The following is a 19,691-nucleotide window of genomic DNA, read 5'->3' on the forward strand; positions in this document are numbered from 1 at the left end:
TCTCACTCTGTCGTTAGGACTGGGGTGCAGTGGCGCAATCTCAGCTCACTGCAACCTCCGCCTCCCGGGTTCAAGCGATTCTCCCACCTCAGCCTCCCGAGTAGCTGGGACTACGGGTGTGTGCCACCATGCCAGGCTAATTTTTTGTATTTTTAGTAGAAACAGTGTTTCACTGTCTTAGCCAGAATGGTCTCTATCTCCTGACCTCATGATCCACCCACCTCGGCCTCCCAAAATGGTGGGATTACAGGCGTGAGCCACTGCACCCCAGGCGTGAGCCACCGCACCCCAGGCGTGAGCCACCGCACCCCAGGCGTGAGCAGGCATTTTTTAGAAGAAACACAAACTGAATAAATACTTGAAAAGGTAACCTTATTAGAAATTAGAGAAATACTAATAATGTCATTGTGAAATAATATATCCACTAGATTGGTACAAATTAAGAAATCTTGGTAATACTCTAATTGTTAGAAAACTTACCCATATCAAGTCTTGATTAGCCTAAACATTGGCTAATCATTTCAATAATTCTTCCTTCCAGTGTAAAAAAATAGTTTACAAATTTTTTTTTTTTTGAGACAGTCTATCACCTATACTGGAGTGCAGTGGCACTGCACTGCGTGGCTAACACAGCCACAACCTCCCAGGCTCAGGCGATCCTCCTACCTCAGCCTTCTAGGTAGTTGGGACTACAGATGCATGTCACCATGCCCTGCTAATTTTTTTTGAGATGGAGTCTCCCTCTGTCACCCCAGCTGGAGTGCAGTGGCACCATCTCGACTCATTGTAACCTCCACCTCCCGGTTTAAGCAATTTTCTGCCTCAGCCTCCCGAGTAGCTGGGATTACAGGCACGTGCCACCACCCCCGGCTAATTTTTGTATTTTTAGTAGCGACGGGGTTTCACCATCTTGTCCAGGCTGGTCCTAAGAACTCCTGACCTCATGATCCGCCCACCTTGGCCTCCCAAAATGCTGGGATTACAGGCATGAGCCACAGCACCCAGCCACCCTGGTAATTTTTTGAAATTTTTGTAGAAATGGGGTGTTGTGCAGTGTTGCCCGGGCTGGTCCTGAACTCCTCGGCTCAGGCAATCTACCGACCTCACCCTCCCAAACAAAACTGCTGGCATTCATGGATTTAATGTTACTGAGTTTTAAACTCAAACTCCATCTATGGTGAGGCTGGTGTGCTTTTCTAGTAAATGAGTCTAACCAACCATGTGATAGCCATATCTCAAGCAAGCTTAACTGTTCTCAACATTTTATGGGAAAAATTATATATCACTGTGATATTCACAACTTGAAGATTTACAGAGGTTTTAAAATATATCATTCCCAACCCCTAGAACCCTTCCCACCCCCACTTCACGTACATTCTGACTCTATGAAAGACATATATACCTCTTTTTATGACATTCAAATACTGTAAGACCTGTATAGCAGGGGTCCCCAACCCCTGAGCTATGGACCAGTACCAGTCTCTGGCCTGTTAGGAACCGAGCCACACAGCCAGAGGGGAGAGGCAGGCAAGGGAGTGAAGCTTCATCTGTATTTACAGCTGTTTCCCATAATTTGCATTACTGTCTGAGCTCTGCCTGCTGTCAGATCAGAGGCAGCATTGGATTTTCATAGGATGCAAACCCTACTGTGAACTACTCATGCAAGGCACCTAGGTTGCACGCTCCATATGAGACTCTAACACCTGATGATCTGAGATGGAACAGCTTCATCGCAAAACCACCCCACCCTACCCACCCCCTAGCCTGTGGAAAAACTGTCTTCCACAAAACCAGTCCCTGGTGCCAAAAAGGTTGGTTACCACTGCTGTGTAGGATGTATTCTGGCGAAAAAGGGTTCCTTGCTTTGGCAGTAATGGGTGGAAAATAATATATTTTTAAGAGAGAACATTTTAATTGTCTATAATTAGGGTAAACAGTTGGGTAAAATCTTATTAAAAGAGAAGAAAGTTAAGGTTGTCTTAACAAAAGATATATAATGACATAAATAATTAAATTTTAATTAAAAACAGCTGTTTTGGAAATCCAAAATGTATACTTCGAAATGATCTACTTAAATAACTTATGAAAATGGATGTTATTGTACAACTGATGTTATTGTACAACTTCTCCTTATAAAAGGGGAAGAAAGGACATAGGAAAGCTGAAAAGAAGAAGGCTAGGTGAAGATACAGGACGGACAAGGAAAAGCCATAAAATGTTTCTACTATTCCTCCAAAATTGTACTAAATATTTGTGTAAGAATTCTAAGAATAATGGAGTGTATAGAAAGCGGGTTGAAAGAGTTGTGAGCTAAATATCATGTTTCTGTTCTTCTTTTCCATTTCATAATCTGGGAATTTTCACTTCTCTCTTTGCTTTCCTGATATTCTAACCCTATATTTGGTTTTGTTGCACTGGAATTTCTATATAGATCAGAAATTAAGGTAGTTAATTTTTTCCATTGATATATGCGGAGAAATCTAAAGAAAATCATAGAATGAATTTAACTTAAAATGTTAAAAGCATTGAGAAGATACTGCTTTATCTCTACGTTAGTGTGGTGACAAGGATGAACATGTCAAAAGGATAACAATGACCAGGTGCAGTGGCTCACACCTGTAATCCCAACACTTTGGGAGGCTGAGGCAACGTGGATCACTTGAGATCAGGAGTTCAAGACCAGCCTGGCCAACATGGTGAAACCCCGTCTCTACTAAAAATACAAAAATTAGCCAGGTATGATGGCAGGCGCCTGTAATCCCAGCTACTCGGGAGGCTGAATGAGGCACGAGAATCCCTTGAACCCGGGAGGTGAAGGTTGAAGTGAGCCGAGGTGGTGCCACTGCACTCCAACCTGGGTGACAGAGCGAGACTCTGTCTAAAAAACAAACAAACAAAATACATAAAGTTATTTGTTCTCTTCTTCACTTTAGCAATTGATAGTGCAATCACAATGTTCCCACATCAGCTAAGATCTTACAATAAAATAGAATGAGTGCTTTATTATCTTCTCCAAATATCTCTCTGTGTTATGTTTCTAATGAAAATTTTCTGCTGAGTGTGTTCCACATCAGAGTCACTCTTCTTGATTTTTAAAAAGAATGTTTCTGTTGTCCATTCTTTTTGTCCTTTCTTTCGTATTATGTCTCTTTTTTCCCTTCTATCTTTTCTTCATCTCTCTCACATTGACTTTATTTTTCCTCTTTATTTTCTGAGTCATTGACTCCTTTATTTAGAAGTAAGGGATATTATGTGCCATATTTCTTCTGGAATCACTGAAAGAATGAATGGGCCTCTCTTAGTAGTTACCTTACATTAAGTTACGCTTTCTCAGTTATAAGGAAGGACAAAATGAACAATTATACTAACTAAATCATAATCTAAAAGAGTTAATTTAACTTTCGTATGCTAAACTTTCAGGCAGTAGCTGAGGTTTGACTAAATAAATACTTTTTATTATTTTATAACAGGCATGGTAATACAGTAATACAACTTTTGAAAGTGTGTGTTCGCATATCCAAATGAATATTGTTCTTTGAAGTATCACTTAGTGAAATTATACCCTCATTCCAAATATGTTGTCATTGTTCAGAACATTTTCAGAAACATTTTGGAATTATGAATTCTTATCCCCTGATCAGAGAATTGTTTAGGGGTCACAATCAAAAGTCACTTTGAAGCCATGATGTGATAAAACTGAATTGAAAAATGAAGTAGGGCTCTAAGTACTGAGTAATTTTCTTGTGTGATTCATGTGGTGTCTGTGAAACAAATCTCAAAGAAGAGGATCAAAACTCTATTGCAAAATTGTTGAAATTACTGTAGCCTACTATAATAATAGCATTTAAGAAAAAGATTCATTTGGCTATATATGATACATTTGTTTTTCTGTCTATACAGCCACACCTACTAAAGTATTAATGAAAATGTAATTACATAAATAAAACAAAGTAGAGCAAGTTAACATATTTGGAATTTTTATACATGCTTTTTGATGCATAGGTAATGTATTATATTTTATTTATTCGTTTAACAACTATTGGATGCTGACCATAAGTCAAGCATTGACAAGATGCAACAGATACAAGTCCAAGAGCAGATGCTCTTTTTAAAGGAATTCATACCATGAATATATAAACTTATCATATTTAGGAAATCCAAAAGCTAAAATTAAAATATACATTTCCCAGAAGATAAATAGGATTTAGTGAAATGTTATGATGCAATTATACTGTTTTTCAAAGAAATGACTCTGGAAATGTAGTAAAATATTTGTTTTATGGTCAGTGTATGACTGAAAAAAATAAACATTTTGGTAGGTATTTATCAAATCTAGCAATTTATAATTTTGAGTATTATATCCATCAATGTGATGAAGAGTCCAAATTAGTCATAAAATCCTATTCTAAATAAACTTCTTCAAAAATGATAAATTTTGAACTTCTGAAGTCCATTTATTTTTTTAAATTCTGTCAGTTTCTGCACAATAATCAAAATGTAAAATGTAAAACATAAAAATGTTAATTGTAACAAATTACATTTCTTAAACTTTTCTATAAAAACTCTTCAAGGAATGAATAGAATCTTCTCATTAGTTAGGGTGGTTTAGTATTTTCAGTAGGGTGAACCCTCTTTTTGTAGATGTCATGTTTATAGCAGGTAGTATTCATGAACAGGCAACCGACTGTGAGTCCACCTAGAAGGATCTGGGATATAAATTTAAAATGTTTTATTGTACAATATTTAGGGTAGATTTTTAATATTGAATGCAACTAAATATGAATATTAATGAATATGCTCGTTGTTGATGAAATAAAAGTTCAGAATATACATTTTTACAAGTAACATTTCTCTTTTAGATAATTTATAAGCAACAAAGTGCAAAAAATTAGACCTTTTATTGCTTCCATAACATTTTAGCATTTGTTTTTAATGCCTCCTGGAGAAGATACTAAGTGAAAAGGGGAAAAAATGGCACGGGAAAGGGGGTTCATATGATTGATATTTGCTTTGCATTATTTTCATTGTTTTTTAATTAAGATAGTTACATAGCACCCCTTTCCTAAAATTCGGTATAACAGAATATAGACATCATAAGCACGTGTCATTAGTTCGTGAGACAATTTGCTATTTAATCTTTATTTCAAATTGACATTGTTAATGTGTACCAACTAGTTCTCTGATAGACCCGATTTTATTGTTGGCAATCTAAACATTATTACAAAATAAAAGAATTTTTATTTATTTTATATGCTTTAAAGACTAATAAACCATTTGTTTAATAGATTTGCTTAAAGTAGCAAGTAAAATCATATTAACTTACTTCTCTGAATCACTGGGTCAAGCAGGTTATGATACTGATTTGCATGTTTTGTGTATTTTTCCTTTTGATTATAGCTTTAATATTAAGCAAAGGAAGATATTTCATCCAGTTATGCCCATTCTTTGATAGATTCTTAAGTTATGTATGATTAAAGCAACTTTAATATTTCAAAATGATTAAGAGTTGAAAAAAATGCTTGTTACCACACTATCATTGTATTGTATTACTCAGTCCTCTGTAAAACAAGAATTCAGGACTAAGTGAAATTGTTAGTGAAAACACTTGGATGACTTTATTGGAATAATTACATCTGTATAACAAAGTTGAGCTTACTATGTTTGACATTGTTTTTCTCCAAAGTATGAATATTAGTTTTAAATCCACATATCAAGAGAAGCACTAAAACCTAACAATCTGTTTATCACTGGTTCCACTTCAACCTTACTTTATTTGTGATTCCTGATACAATAAAAGAAATAGTACTTTTTCGCCTAGACAAAATAGGTCCTTGAAAATAGTATTTGTACAATCTAGTTATTCTTATAAGCGTCAAATTCTAAAAAGAGAATAAACAGAATTTTCAGGGTATCAAGCCAAGTATACCAGGTGGACTCACTATATGTATTTCTATTTCTTCCTATTATAGCCAATAATAAAATGAGAATAAGTGAAGAGAAATAAAAATGAAGGGTTAATTTCAGGGTAGCAATGTAGTAGTTTTTTATGCAGTTTATAAGCAAATGACATAGGCATCACCATGAGGCTGACTTGATAAAATGAAGACCACTTATAGAAGACAGTGATTTTCAAACCCACTCCTCAGATCCAAACAACTAAGGCTCTAACTACCACCGACTTTAAACAGAGCAGTTCCACTTGTTAAAAAGTCTACCTAATATATGAGGATCATGCTTAAGAATTCATTTTTAAACCTCTGACCTAACAAAACAAAAGCTATTTACCTGATCCATTTTTAGTGACTTGAATGAAATCATCCTCATTCTCATCACAGCTTTCGCAGTTCGATTGTTGGACTGTTTCTGACAGGCTTTCAGCTTGATTGACATCTTTCTGCTTACTGAAGCTTTGAAGTGCAACAAGACGATGATGTATTGCTGCATACAAATATGCTGTATCTTTGGCACTGGCCTGCATGAGTAACATTACATTGTTAAGAAAATCATTAATGTTAGCTACATTTTACAGATTTTTAATCTTTCACTACTAATAAGGAAGGAATTACATGGCATAAATCTACGAATTGGTACATAGGTGCTAACAACCCTGAAAATTAAGCAGTAAAAAGACAATCTTGAACTAAATTGCGTCCTAAAATGTATACTTTTATAAGCAATCCCAATGTATACATTTTAAATTGAGAAAGTGAAATTTTGTTGTATAAAATCTCTATTTGAATTTAAATTAGTTAAGACCATGCCTCCTTCACTATTTTCACTGTAGAAAATTGTAGGCTTGCAGAGAAAAATCACTTCCATTTCCTGTCCATCACTTTGCTTGGACATTCCTCCAAACTACATAGCTTTGTGGATATGCTGAGCTCATTAGAGCAGTCTATGGTATTGTACCATAAATACATCAGAAGTTCTTGCTTTTCAATATTTTTCTACACTATTTTAATGGTTGTTATTCGTATGAAAATATAAAAATGGTAACAATAAAGTTGGTATAACCTTTACTGTTAAAATATTCTTTTTTTCAATTCCTTCAGTAAAACTGTGGGTTCATTATTAATTTCATTTATATTAGCAAAATATAGGCAGCACAGGTATTAAATATAGCTTGTTTCCCTCTTTATGAATGAGGAAATTATGGCTCAGAAGGGTAAAATGACTTTTCTGAGTTGCTAGTCAGCAAATTGGCTGAAAGTTGAATCCCAGGTTTTATCATTCACATTAGTGGGATTAATGGAATAAATTATGGTCCATAATAGAATATAATTCTTTCACCTACTAAAACAATTTTTGAAGAATAAACTAATGTCATGAAGACACTCACTAACATCGATAAGTAAAATGTGTATTTCACAATCATATTAGCTTTTTAATCTCAGCAGCTTTTCTAAAGTGTACTATTGTTACCATCATTTTGCAGATGAATAAAATCAATTTAAAGAAGGCTAAGTAGCTTTCCCAAAGATTATACAGTATGTACACTATGCTACATATATGTATGTGTGTATATACTTATACCCAGTTCCATGTATATGCTAAAATATAAGACCAAAATGTTAATAGTGACCATCTCTGAGGATGGAATCTAGTCACGGTTAACAAGCTCAGTCTCTGGCATGCTACTTTACCCACCTAAAACCAAGGGGGAATCTGGCCCAGAAGACTGGCAAGAGTATTAATACCTTAAATGGTAAATGCAGTTTGTACAGCATCTTACCTGAACATTTTAATACTCAATATCACTTACACCTAACAGTACACTTACTGGTAACTAATGAATTTGGTTTTTCATCATGGGCACCTGCCAACTTTTTTTCCATATTACTACATGGAAACCAATATATTTGTATTGTCACCTTCTGCCTGAACTTGAGTAATCAGTTTTCTCCAGTTGGTCCATGGGGAAATCTAGTTTTTTTGGGGGGAGGTTGTGGTTTTGTTTTGTTTTGTTTTGTTTGTTGTTGTTTTGTTTTTTTTTGTTTGTTTTTTATTTTTGAGACTCGCTCTGTCGCCCAGGCTGGAGTGCAGTGACCGGATCTTGGCTCACTGCAAGCTCCGCCTCCCGGGTTTACGCCATTCTCCTGCCTCAGTCTCCCCAGTAGCTGGGACTACAGGCGCCCGCCACCTCGCCCGGCTAGTTTTTTTGTATTTTTTAGTAGAGACGGGGTTTCACCGGGTTAGCCAGGATGGTCTCGATCTCCTGACCTCGTGATCTGCCCGTCTCGGCCTCCCAAAGTGCTGGGATTACAGACTTGAGCCACTGCGCCCAGCCTGTTTTGTTTTTTTAAAGCTTTATTCTTGCCAGCTCTCTTGGGTCTGGATCTTGTATTTGAGGTCAAGTATTCCTCTGCCAGGAACAGCTAAAGCTGTGCTCCCATCCTGTTACCTTGGAGATTTACTCATGTCCAGAATTGGAATTTGCTGTTGGACTGGTTGTTTTAACTTGCTAGCTCTGTATTTTTCCATTTCCCACTGGTTCTTTTCCAGTGACCTAAAGCCTTTTTTCAATCTCAGCTTGCAGGATAAGCATTAGGCTTCAAAGTCTGCTAACCGCTTCCTGGGAACCATTCCTGACAATAGTCACTTTGGTAACACAGTAAGATTGTTCACAAAATTTCAGTAGTAAAGTAAAGGGTAGAGATTTGATGGCATATATCACACAAATGTCTTGAAATGAGTACCAATTGATTACATAGACTTTGGTGTTAATTTCTGAATTTCACCTAAAATTTATGTCTTATACTACAAACAGACATAATGAATGGCTGTTTTTGCCAATGGTACATATTATTATAACAAATGAAAAAACAAATTAGTAATTGCAGACATCTATTAATGTAGTAGGATAATCCTCTATCACTGAAATTTCTCACTTACCTGAATTAAAAATACTTTGATGCTATAGTCTTCTAAATCAGTAGCTGTTATTCGTACATTTTTGTGGTTTGCTCTTTGAATCTTCATTTGGGCCCAGAGTTTGCTATTGAGGATCAGCCTTAAACTGCCTTGATTGCGCATAACTAAAATAGGAAGTTGACTACATCAGGCCACAGAACAGTTGACACAGAGGAATTTACCATTTTCAAAAGCAAAATAAATCTTGTAGTTGTTTTTCAGACTGTAGATTCAATACTAACTTGTGATTTGACTAGATTATAACTTGGTTTTCAAATTGTACTTTCTTATGTTGGGAGAACTTTTTTATCTTAAGTGCTGAAATTACACTTTTCTACTGTAATATTTAAAAGTGGTTAAAATTTTAGAACTCCTTTTAAGAACTGATAGTCTGAATATTCATCTGCGAATTGTTTACAATGAAGAAAACCAAAACAAAAACCTTAAGTGTCCAAAAAAATGGAATTAGTTAAATAAATTATGGTGTAGTCATTCAAGAGAATATTATGAACCCATTAAGAATACTGCAAAAAGATATTTATTAATGTGGAAAAATCATGGTGTAATATGTAAAAGACAAAATTAGGCTACAAAGCAAAATAAACACCATGAATCAGAACTTTTACAATCTATGTATATGTTTATATATACAGAAAACAAGGGTCAGAAAAATATATTCTGTTAACAGATGTTATCTTAGGAAGATAGGCCTTTAAGTGATGTTTTAAAAATTTTTTTCAATCCATGCTTTCCAGTTTTTACAATGAATGGATATTACCTGCATAATAAAAAGAAAGCTGCTTTTGGGGTTTGTTTTTTGTTTTTTATTTTTGTTTGGGGATTTTTTTTTCCTTTGGCAGGCAGTGGAATCAAACCAGAGTAGTAAATAACTTGCAACTGTCTTGGTACTATTACTTGGTTGGGTGATTTAAAAATCTGCATGCCTGTTACAGAACTGAAGACACTGTTTCTATCCTTTTAATCTGAATTATATCTCTTACCCATTTCTTGAGCTTGATATCCAAAAGTCAACAAATAACCTTATTCTTGGATCCAATGTCTACCTGTGGTCTCCTCCAAAGTCTTGACCTCTTAAAATGGACCAATAAATCCATTCATCCTGCCCAGATCTCTCCCTGTGCTATCTTTCAGTTTGGACCTCTGAACAATGCCCATTGTGTCATTTTGAATGATAGCTCTCTTGTATTTTTAGGTTTGACTGGCTCCAACTTCTGAACATCACAGTGCCTGCAGGATTCAATAACTGCACACCTTGGAAACTAATCTCTTTCCTTAGAGACTATTCCTTCATCCTGACCCCCATCCCATGTCTGGGATGCCCAGGACAAATTATGGGGCAAGTATTTTCTTTTAGAAAAACTTTTCACTTTACAAAATAATTTGCATCATATTATTTCAAATAATAATAACATTACTATTTAGGTGTGTGCTGGGCTCTGATATAGGTGCTTTACATGCTTTATCTCATTGAATTCTCTCAGTCAGTAAATCATGAACTACAGTTATTCCCATTTTAAACTGATATAAGTACAGTAGAGAAAGAGATTAAAAAACTTGTCAAGGTCACTAGTTAGTCACTGCTGGAGCCAGAACTGGAGCCCATGCAGTCTAACAGGAGAGCATACTTGAAATGGGAAGCTCCTATAGAAATATTTTCAACAGTGATTTTTTGGTGTATTTTATAGCACATCTCCAGAAAATGATATGTGCCTATATTATTATAGGTACACATGAGAAATCCTGAGAAATCATTGCTTGCTTTACAAAAGGATTCCTTACTTAGTCTTGACTGTAATGTTCCACAGTCACTGCTTGCTGTGTCATTCAGTCTCAACGTTCCTCTGCCCCTTTCAATCCAGGATTGTGTTGTTTTGTTGAGTATGAAAAGCTTGCAGTTGATCTAAATAACAATTTTTTAAATGTCAAATATATAGAAAATTTTTTCAAAGTAAGTTACTTCCTATGTTATGTCACATTTATATGTGTCTGATCTTTTACCAAAATAATCTTCGTTAATGATTTATAAACCAGCTTTTAAAATATATTTAATGTTTAGAAACATACAACTTTTGGATAGTTCAAACATCAAAAAGTAAAAAGACATACAAAGTGAAAAGGGCCCCCAGCTTTTATTTCCCATCTACCAATTTCCACCCCTGCAACAAGTAACCACCAGTGTAAATATTTTGTTTATCCTTCCAGAGATATTTGTACATATGTACGTGCCAATACATATAAATGTTCCCCCTCTTTTTCTGTCAGTGGTAGAATGCCATACCTACTTTCTGATTTTTTAACACTATATATACGTCAACTTTTATATTAATTATTTGAGATATATAATGTTATTTGAAAGTAAAGGAATCATTGAACTATTTGCATACTTCGAAATTTTCAAAGACAGCATGAAAATATGGAGAAGTACGATGTAATGCCACAGGTTACCCCACTACAATCATTACTACTGTGTACAAGAATCACCTAAACAGCCTGTTAAAAATACAGCATGTCAGAGCCTCACTCCTAACAATTACTTCAATAAGACTGGAATTAATCTAATCCAAGGGTTATGCTTTGAGACACAGTTAAAATAAAAGTGTCTGTAGATCATACAGGAAGTGGAGAGGAAAGGAGAGAGTTTAGAGAAAAGCAGATAGAGAAAGGCAAAGGGAAATTTATGCCTTGTTGGAAAAAGGTAAAGTTGTAGTAATTACATTTCATGTGCTTGTGCTGATGGTGATACTACTCAGCATTAAAATCCTGTGATACTGTAGTGTATATCTGTGAAATTCTTGAATTACATGAAATTCTAAACTTTTTTAAAGGAAGCTAAATTTTATATGAAATTCTAAACTTTTTTAGGAGGAAAACAAAATTCTTATTGGACTGAAATCAAGTTATCAACATTGTTAAACCTGTGTAAGTAGAATTATTTAATCACAATAATAGCACTAATTATAAAAGCAAGTATTAAAGCAGGATACTTGGCTATCGTATTTCTAAGGGACTAATGTGAATAGTTGTAAAACTAACAGCCCGTTTTCCTGCAAAGTACACATACAAACATAAGAAGAAAATAAGTTACTGGTTTAATTTTTGAGAGCGTCCAACATTTTTATTTAAGTAACTTAGTCTCCATGAAAACTGTACTTCTGTCTGTATTTTTAAAGATGTCTCTTCTCATGTTAACTTTATTCCAAGTATGTAAATGCTACCAAAAAGAGTAAAACATGATATACAGACCTTTAACACATTATGTTCTGATTCCTCCCCTGTTATAACATCAATTTTCTCCAGCAAACATTTTCGTGATGGTTGGGAAGAGAATGCAGCAGCTGATTCAGTTGGGGAAGTATTTTTAATAGAGTCTGTTCCTAAGAGAAAATGCGGGAAAAACACTGAAAAGTCCCCATTTTCTCTACCGTGAAAGTTCTTTGTTGCCCCTATGACCACATATATCTACTTGGCTTTTTCTAATAGTAAGTGAGATTCCAAAAATTCAAACTGCTTGAGTTCGTGTAAAATCTCCTTATCAATTTCCGCATAACATTAACTCAAAAAATTATTAAAGCTTATATATCAGATAATCATATTTATATGCATTAATCTTTACCAAAATATTTGAAACACTGGATTACTGGTTTTTAAAATCTTATATTAAATATTAATTTTACTTATATTAAATATTAATGTTAATAAATAACATGAAAAACAGAAGACAAGCTAGGTGAATCTAATGTTTTACAAATGAAAGAATTCTTACTTGAACTTAAAATGTTGACGGGAAATTTCGGAGTGGATTTGAATGGTTTTTCCTTGGCGTATGAATCATTTTCAAGTTGAGGCTGGGTGAGTTTTTGAGTACCCTGAGTGGGGAAAAAGATGCATTATTAATTTTATATAATAAAAGTTTTAATTTTATCCCTATATGTTTGCAGTAAGACACTTTCATTTTTCTGTTTCAACACAGCAAACAAGCCCAGCTGGTATGTTTTTATTTTGGACTTTCTGTGTGCTGAACAGAGAATTCGTCTCCATTGTTAGAAAGACTGAGTTCTAATCCTCAGAAAACATAATCTAGTTACCACCAGCCTACTTCAGGTGGGAGTTAGTCCCGAAGGCAGTGGGAAAGGTCTAAAGGTACAAAAGAAGGTAACAGATGTTCCATACTCTGGCTAGACTAAACTGATGCCCAGGAGGTACAAAAGAAAAAGAAAATGTGCCTTTGAACACAGGAGTTAAAAAGTATAATTCAATTTAATATTACTTTTAATTAATTTACCTTTAGAAATTTAAAGTGACAGCTCTGTATATAGTAACAGAAACATATACCAAAGTATTTCAATGTCCCCAGAAATTTACTCTTGCTATCCACTTTATGGAAGAAAACAAAAAAGTTATCCAGAGACCCCCATAAGATGTCTCAGAGAACATCTTTGTAGAAAGAATCCTAACTTTTCCTCCCAATTTTTGCCAACAGTTGCTTTTAAGGCTACTTGGGGCTCTGTATGTCTGTTGTAATCAAGGCCTGCACAAATAAGACTAATTGACATGACATTTGCGATAATATGTAGCCCTCTGCAAAACAGAGAATTGGAACAATGATACTTAAGAATTTATGCTTATATTTTTTCCCTTATGAACTGAAAATTATTTCACATTACTTAACTGGACATCAAGATATTCCCTGAAAATTGGTAGAGATGGGTATAATTATTTCCATTTTAAGAAAATAGAAACTGAGGCACAGAAAGTTTAAATGACTCACTCTAAAAACACATAGTTAGCCAATAAGCCAAGAGTGCATCCTGGCCCCCAAATCGCAAGGCCAAAAATTTACAGGATTAGAGGACACACAAATTATCTTTATAATTCCTGTTATCCTTAAGATATTAACAACTTAAAGAGATAGAGAGTTCAGGTTCCTTTATAAACCAAATTTAAATTGCCCATAGGAAATGTGCACAAGTGCCTTCTCAAACCAAACCTATAGTCCTGACTATAGTTTATTTGTATAGGTATCTCTCTGTCTGCTCTTATTAGATGATAAGCACCTTTAGGGCACAGTGTCTCCTTTAGCTTGCATAACCACTTAGGTGGTTTTCAAACCTGCCTGTACATTAGAATCACTTGACACCTGGCCTCACCCACAGGCATTCTGAGCTAATTGGTCTGGGATGAGACCAGGGGTAAGAAATCCTTGAAAGGATGATTCTAACAGGCAGCCAAATTTGAGATCAATGCTTTATATACCATAAGAACTCAGTACATGTTTGGTAAATTGAGTGGAATGTAAAGTTGATCCTGTGAGGTTTGAAAAGCATTGTCTGACATTTTACAGATGCTGTGGCTAATCTGGTGTCAAACTTAGAAATAAGTGATATGGAATAAATGTGCTTAAATATACTGCCTGTAAATTCACCATAGAGGCTAGTCCGTTTTGGTTCACATCCAAAGGCATAGGTCACAGGTCTAGGATTGGTGAGTTGACCTTCATTTTGAGAATGACAGAAGGGTTCCTAAAATAAACTAAGCCTTTAAAATAACTAATATATGAAAGCCCTAAAAATTTTGGAATGAGTTTGGGCGTGGTGGCTCATGCCTATAATTCCAGCACTTTGGGAGGCTGAGGCGGGTGGATCGCTTGAGCTCAGGAATTCAATGCCAGCCTGGGCAACATGGTGAAACCTCATCTCTACCAAAAACACAAAAAGCCAGGTGTGGTGGTGCGTGCCTGTGGTCCCAGCTACTCGGTAGGCTGAGGTGGGGGGATCCCTTGAGCCAGGGAGACAGAGGTTGCAGTGAGCCAAGATCATGCCCCTGCACTCCAGCCTGGGTGACAGAGCAAGACCCCATCTAAAAAAAAAAAAAAAAAAGAATTGGAATGAACTGGCTTAACTAGTTGGTTCTTTTATTAATCTAAATCCGTACATGGGTTTTAAAATCTCTGCAGCTTCTTTGGGATTCTTCATGTAACTGGTATTCCTGAGACAAGCTAGGCACATTCAAGCTATCTCAGCCACTTTCCTGACTTGAGTGAAAGCTGGAAAAGGTATGAAGATGTGATTGACCAGATAAAACCATAGGCATGGTTTCCCACAGATTTCACTTTTCTGTACAATTTTCCACTGTAGATTACACTGTCTTAGAGATCAGAGTTCTGTGGGGACCAGAGAAGCAGTTACCTCATTGCAAGAGGATGCTGAGCATTAAATAAGGATGATGGTAATAACAGTGAGGGGTTTTCACTAGGCAAGTAGATTCTCCTAGGCAAGTAAAGCACTATGAATTTTCTCTGAAAGCTAGGGAAAGAAAAGTTATAATAATGCTTTTTGATGTAAGAGCTTGAAAGTAGGGTTGTGGTTAACTAATAAGAACAAATTGGTCGCTGGGCGCGATGGCTCACGCCTATAATCCCAGCACTTTGGGAGGCTGAGGCGGGCAGATCACGAGGTCAGGAGATCGAGACCATCCTGGCTAAGATAGTGAAACCCCATCTCTACTAAAAATACAAAAAAATATATAATATATATATTAGCCGGGCGATACATATATTAGCCGGGCATGGTGGCACACGCGTGTATTCCCAATTACTCGGGAAGCTGAGGCAGGAGAATAGCTTGAACCCAGAAGGCGGAGGTTGCAGTTAGCAGAGATCGTACCACTGCACTCCAGCCTGGGTGACAGAGCGAGACTCTGTCTCAAAAAAAAAAAAAAAAAATTGGCAAATAATTTTAAATGCATCTTGTGGTAAAATGATGCAAACTATTAAAATATCATTATCAATTGAGCTTATCTAACGATTGCAGATAATTCTGGGATTTCCTTGGGTACTTCTGGCTTAACACAAGTCAAAGAACTATTTAATATTTCACATCAGTAATAATGTTATAATTATACAGTTCCCTTCCTCTGTGGGTTTCTATTATTTTAACAACTAGGACTTGCTTCCCAGGAGAATCTTTCCAGTTAAAGAAAGAAAATGTGCCGTTGAACTCAGGAGTTAAAAAGTATTATTCAATTTAATATTACTTTTAATTAATTTACCTTTAGAAATTTAAAGTGACAGCTCTGTATATAGTAATAGAAACATATACCAAAATCTTACCAAAACTCTTTCTACCATGTTTTCTCCAAAAACAAAATTGGAACTGCAGTTTTTAAAAGAACATTTATCTTCATTTGGTTGACATCTAAGAAAAAGGAATAAGCATTTACTATTTTAAATACATGGATAAAGCCATTTTAGACTTTGAAATAATCAGATAATTTAATAGATTTATGTAAATCAAATTTACTGCTCATTTTTGTTCGTTTGAATTTAATGAGAAATGAAGGAAAAATTCAAATAGTGGCATCCAGAGGTGATTGTCAAAATAGTTTCCAGCTATGACAGCACTGACAGAGACCAGTCCTGACTGCCTCATGGCCATCACTGCACTGGCTGTGTGGTCAGCCAGGAGGGCTGCCCAACCCTTTTTGCTTTTCCAGCACACCCTGTCTAATACCTAATTTCCACTCTTCCCTTCCCCAAGTGGCTGATGCCTTTAGCAACCAGAGATCTCCAGGGCAAAAGCAAAACCCTATCTGTTACAATTGAATGTGCATTGGCTTAAATTTTTTTGCCTCCCAGAAATGTTTTTTTAAATGTTAAAAGTGTTTTTCCTGATGAGAAACTTGAAGACAGGAAGCCCTCTCTTTGTAGACAGATGTGCTCAGGTTCATCATTGCATCCCCCATGTGCACAGAAGGCATCTGCTACCGCACCTGGACAGAGCCCAGTCATGTGAGTCAGTTTATATCCACAGCTAGTTTTAATCTCTCAGATCAAACATTTATTCATCACTAGTAATACTAATACATACTAATAAATATGGCAGATTTATACTGCTTTCTTTGTTGTTTGTCTAACCCATGCCAATAAAAAATGAATAATGCCAAAATAAAAGAAAAAAATGCCAGAGAGAGAGGAAGAGAGCCTAATCTACTAACCAGATAATTTATGCCCAACTAAATAAAAGTTTAGCCCCACATTTTCAAAAAGTTCTCACCCAAGTCAATGAAACAATGAAGACAATCCAGTATTAATATGATAATATTTAAGTATCAGAAAATTTTTTAAAATATTTTAAACTTGTGTTCCTGTAAAATCTCCTTTCAAATGGGAATCTTGGCAGTTTATCCATACAAGGTCAGAAAATTATTTTCCATGATTGGTTGTAATAATAAAAGAATGCAAGAATGAAAGGACAACCCTTCTGTTTTCTCATTATTAACTTACCCTACTGATGTTGCACCTAAAAAGTGCTGGTTAGTAGACAGCTGGACTGAAATTCTGGCACTTGATAAATTTTCACTTGACAGATAGGAATTTCCCTCAGAAATCTGAAAGTAAAGAAATCCATCAAAAAGTTTATAAGGACTACCTTACTATAGGACCATCAGACAAGGAAACAATAGTTATAGTTAAACATATTGAAAACTTACTATGTTTAAGTACTACCCTAAGCATATTATGTAGTATCTCATTTACTCCTTACAACTCTATACACTTTGTACTTCTATTATCCACATTTTACAGGTGAGTAAACTGACACAAAGAACTTAAATAACTTGTCCAGGTCACTCACATACAATGGAGATCTGTCTAATACCAGAATATCATAATATTCAGAAATTCCACTATGTTTTGTTATTTTCGCCATTTTAGTCAAATTGGGTTAATTCTCATTTCTGGATTAGTAAAACTCACTTTCAGGACTATGTAATCCTTGGTAACACCCAAAAATGTCACCATCCTATTCACCCAATGTAAGAGAAAACCCCACTCATCTCTTTATCTTGAAATTTTCAACTGGTAACTTAACCAGTTACTTTGCTTTATGTACATATGTGTATGCACAATACCTGAATTAATATATAAATGTAAGAGTGAGGAAATTTAGAATTGGAAGGAACCCTATAAATTATCTGGTCTAGTATTTACAGTGTATTGCGGACACCTTCCTTCCTCGACCAGGGATTTGCAAAGATGTTTCAGGTCGTTCGTGTCTTTTAAAGCCAGATGGGATATGTTTCCACTTAAATTTTTATTTCAATCAATAAAAATAATTTTGAATACTTTTTCTTTTTTAACAAGAATTTGAGAACTGACAAATATGTATCAAGAGAGCAAGTGCCATGTTTAGCAAAGATCGAAGTACATGCTCGTGACCTAGTCACTCAGATGATGTATCTCTCAGTCGAAATGGTAGCTTTCACTCCCATGTTGGTTAAAATAGTTATTTAGGCATATATTGTTTAATCTATACATACTGAGTAACCATTGATTAATGATAGGATGAAAATAATTTATCTGATTTTGATATACAAGTTAATAAGAAATATAAAGATAATGGTTCTACAAAATCCACCTAGAGATAGTTTTCACCGAATCTTAAATTACATTCATTTGGTCAAAATTCTTACATAGGATCTTATATACAGTGTGTCTCTGGATCTTCAAAGATCACTAAATGGAAAATTTAATGATGGGCATTAAATTTTCTATTTAATGGGCATTAAATTTTCTGTTTAATGATGGGCATATACAGTAGGGATTTTCAATAACTGGAAATAAGGTTTATTCACTAGACCTTCTAATTTTCTCAAAAATAAATGTAAACAATAGCTTGAAATTTTCTGTTATGCTTGGATCATTTAGGAAAAAAATGGAAGAAATATATTAATAAATTTTATTTTAAAAATATGCAATGCAGTGTTTACAAAAATCCTGCCAAGAAAGAAATATTGATGTACTTTTGATGTCATATGTCATAGCATGTAATTAAAATCTTGCTGTATATTTATAGTGCATGCCATTTTAAAATCAAATGCAATATAACTTTTTAGAAATTAGTCAACACATTATACTTCCTATTATATAATTTAAAACAAGTTAAACACCATGCATCACTCTTTTTTTTCTTTTCTTTTTTGAGATAGTCTGGCTCTGTCACCCAAACTGGTACCATCTCGGTTCACTGCAACCTCTGCCTCCCGGGCTCAAGCTAGGACTACAGGCGCATGCCACCATGCCCAGCTAATTTTTGTATTTCTTGTAAAGACAGTGTTTTACTATGTTGCCCAGCCTTGTCTGGAATGTTTTAGCTCAAGAGATCCACTCATCTCGGCCTCCCGAAGTGCTAGGATTAAAAGCATGAACCACCATGCCCGGCCATATCACTTCTTAAATAAAAGTAAGGAATTATGTAACTTGGTGATAATTATTACATTACATTTAAATGAAAACAGTAATAAACTTATCTAAAATTGAAGACATATTTTACTTAAAAATTACTTATATAGCATGCATAAATGATGAAATAATTTTTTAAGTTCATAATGGATCTCTCCAAATCATATCTTACAAAGTAAAGGGTTTAGACATATAAAAATATTGGTAAATGCTGACCAAGTTCAAGTCCCTTAGTTTGCTGATAAAAAAGATGTTGAATGGGTGCTTTGTTTAGATAAACAAAGATAGTGGCAGAGGCAAGATTAGTACCAAGGTGGTGTTTTTTTACACTTGCATGTTTCTGTCCTTATGTTCACTAAGGGAAAACAAAACAAAGCGAAACTATGTGACCAATCCTCAGTAGTTCAGCTGGAAACAAATGGCTAAGATGGAATAACTCTCAAATTCCAACCTGCCTATCTTGAGTCCTATTCCTCCTGTGTCTGCTTCTGCTGGAAGACAGGGATAGCACTACAGCAATTGA

General features: G+C 35.1%; 1 protein-coding gene and 1 long non-coding RNA gene across 4 annotated transcripts in view; one reads left to right on the top strand and one right to left on the bottom strand.

The window, feature by feature from the left end:
• Positions 1–294: 294 nt before the first annotated feature.
• On the top strand, positions 295–6,478 carry LOC117065027. Its single transcript, XR_004429798.1, has 2 exons — positions 295–366; positions 6,336–6,478. It is a non-coding gene; the product is annotated as an uncharacterized LOC117065027 (long non-coding RNA).
• Positions 4,004–19,691, bottom strand: part of RANBP3L (RAN binding protein 3 like) — a 51,498-nt gene continuing 35,810 nt past the window's right edge. The window contains exons 7-14 of one of the 3 annotated variants that reach the window (XM_033179365.1): positions 17,213–17,316; positions 16,040–16,124; positions 12,695–12,797; positions 12,175–12,305; positions 10,711–10,831; positions 8,893–9,035; positions 6,286–6,472; positions 4,004–4,706 (exon numbers count right to left, since the gene is read on the bottom strand). In XM_033179365.1, coding sequence (XP_033035256.1) covers positions 4,651–4,706; positions 6,286–6,472; positions 8,893–9,035; positions 10,711–10,831; positions 12,175–12,305; positions 12,695–12,797; positions 16,040–16,124; positions 17,213–17,316 — 930 coding nt within the window. In that variant the 3' untranslated portion in view covers positions 4,004–4,650. Of the gene's footprint in view, positions 4,707–6,238; positions 6,473–8,892; positions 9,036–10,710; positions 10,832–12,174; positions 12,306–12,694; positions 12,798–16,039; positions 16,125–17,212; positions 17,317–19,691 lie in introns of those variants that run through there. The other 2 variants (XM_033179366.1, XM_033179367.1) reach the window with 2 other exon arrangements.

Source organism: Trachypithecus francoisi, unplaced genomic scaffold (genome assembly GCF_009764315.1).
Source record: "Trachypithecus francoisi isolate TF-2019V2 unplaced genomic scaffold, Tfra_2.0 Lachesis_group2, whole genome shotgun sequence".
Taxonomy (NCBI): Eukaryota; Metazoa; Chordata; class Mammalia; order Primates; family Cercopithecidae; genus Trachypithecus; species Trachypithecus francoisi.